The following is a 2091-nucleotide window of genomic DNA, read 5'->3' as shown; positions in this document are numbered from 1 at the left end:
ACATCCTCCTATCTCTAGGACTGCATCCTATAACAAGCATTACCTTCTCTCTCCATGTATGACATAGGAGCTCCGGAAGAAGCCCAGCAGTTCATTTTCAATGATAGCAGTATAAATGATTTTCAGGTTGTAACTTTTGTGCACCTCCAGACTCCTGTTTAAAACCACTACCAAAACTTGGTTGGGCTGATAAGCAAAGAAGCTGGAAACTTTGACGTCCCCAGCTGCTCTGTCTTCTGCCACTTGGACTCTCTCCACAGTCAGCCTGTGTGCATGGACCACAATGTATCTACTGGAGTTCAGACATTCAATCTCCACGTTAAGTTCTCCAGAAAAAGTAAAGTTGTCCATGAAAGCAGTGATCATCAGATTATAGTGGAGGGGTCTCAGGTGTGTGGGGAGTCTCAGGTAAGTCCAAGGCTTCCAGTCCTCTTCTTCATCATCTTTAGCAGCCAGGTGCTTGCTCCCATCTCCTGCCTCCTTACCTACCTCCAGGTTCTGGTTGAACCTGGCTGCCTCCAGAATGCTGCTGTTAATTGTCCTACTGGAGCCATCAGAACATTCTTCAAATCTAACACTGAGCAGTACTGCGATGATAGTTACCACGATCAATGCCAAAATAGATATGGCAAAGCCCATGACCAGCTTTCTGTGTACGGTGATGTGCCTCTCAGTGGTCCTGGGTCTCACAGTGTCAGCCCACTGGTCCTGCAAGCCCCTGCTGTTCCTCATCCCGGAGTCTTGGATCGCCTCGGAGCTGAGAAGTAAGCTGTTCTTCTGCCGCTTACTGTCCAGAGCCATAGCACTTCATTCTGCAACTCCAGAGCAAGGGAAAAGCCCGGCTATCGCACTGCATAGAACGTCCCCTTCTAGGACTTGGGGATTTACCAGACACTTCATTTCGCCTGCGAGAACGTAAGCATGATCCCATTAAAACCTTTACTGCTGCCTGTCATCGCCGGTGTTTGAGGGAAGGAGGCAGCCTCGGCATCCCTTTAGATGGGATTGCTCCTCCCTACTGCCACTGGGTGGTGCAGCCTTGTGCTGCCCATCACTTACTACAGCTGCCGGTGACAATACACCTAACATGTCTCACTAGGGAAGAATAGATGAAACCGGCCAACCTTTCAATTAACACTTTACCTTCCCCCCTGCCCCCTTAATAATGACATTACAACCATCTTATGGTCTAAAATTAAGCCATAGCAGCCCATTTTATTGCTATAACCTCAAAAACATATTTACCATACACCAATGCAAGAAAATGACAATAACCTTTAAACATTTTAAAACATTTCCAAACATTTTCTGCACTTTTAAACTAAGCAGTTATTATTTTATTTAAGGATTCACTCCAAAAATCTTCCAAAGATGCCACTGCTCACCTAAACAGTCTCCAGCTGCTACCACGCTGGCTCGGGAACAGTTAGCAGGCATCCTCTGCTCCCTCCTTGCCCCCACCACAACCCAGTGTCATGTGAGGCTCCACCTGCCACAAACTCCATACTGGTATGGGATCCTATTCCCGTTTTAATGAATTTGTAACTCCCATGGATCAACCAACAAACTGCCTTTGCTGCCATGACTGAAAACTGCCCCCCCCCCCCCCCCTCTGCCAAAACAGGGAAGGAGGGTGGGAAAATTTTTATTACTCCACTGATTTCTTCACCAACTGACCTCTCCCCTCAGGCAAGCCCCCCTTTTATCACTGCCCCTTGACCCGCCCATCATGCCACTATCACCACATACCTTTTAACCAATCATTTTTTCAAACAAATTAACCCTTCCAATTCCCACCTTCCCTAATCACCCAGTCATGTGGCCCTCCACCTATATTTTTTTTGTTCTTTTTATCTTTGGTATGGGTCCTCTTGACTGGGGAAGAATAGATGAAACCAGCCATCCTTTCAATTAACACTTTACCTTTCCCCCTGCCCCCTTAATATTGACACTACAACCATCTTATGGTATAAAATTTGGCCATAGCAGCTCATTTTATTGCTATAATCTCAAAACATATTTAACATTCACCAATGCAAGAAAATGACGATAACCTTTAAACACTTTAAAACATTTCAAAACATTTTCCGC

The 2091-nt window shown here is 45.7% G+C and overlaps 1 protein-coding gene across 1 annotated transcript; it reads right to left on the bottom strand.

The window, feature by feature from the left end:
- Positions 1-42: 42 nt before the first annotated feature.
- LOC140323935 (thyrotropin-releasing hormone-degrading ectoenzyme-like) lies at positions 43-950 on the bottom strand (the record flags this gene model as incomplete). The annotated part of the gene is given in 1 exon segment (XM_072401372.1): positions 43-950. A coding segment is annotated over 1 exon segment (759 nt), but the record flags the coding sequence as incomplete, so codon positions are not given.
- Positions 951-2091: the final 1141 nt, after the last annotated feature.

Source organism: Pyxicephalus adspersus, chromosome 2 (genome assembly GCF_032062135.1).
Source record: "Pyxicephalus adspersus chromosome 2, UCB_Pads_2.0, whole genome shotgun sequence".
In the NCBI taxonomy this organism is placed as follows: Eukaryota; Metazoa; Chordata; class Amphibia; order Anura; family Pyxicephalidae; genus Pyxicephalus; species Pyxicephalus adspersus.
This window is presented reverse-complemented; position numbering and strand designations above follow the sequence as displayed.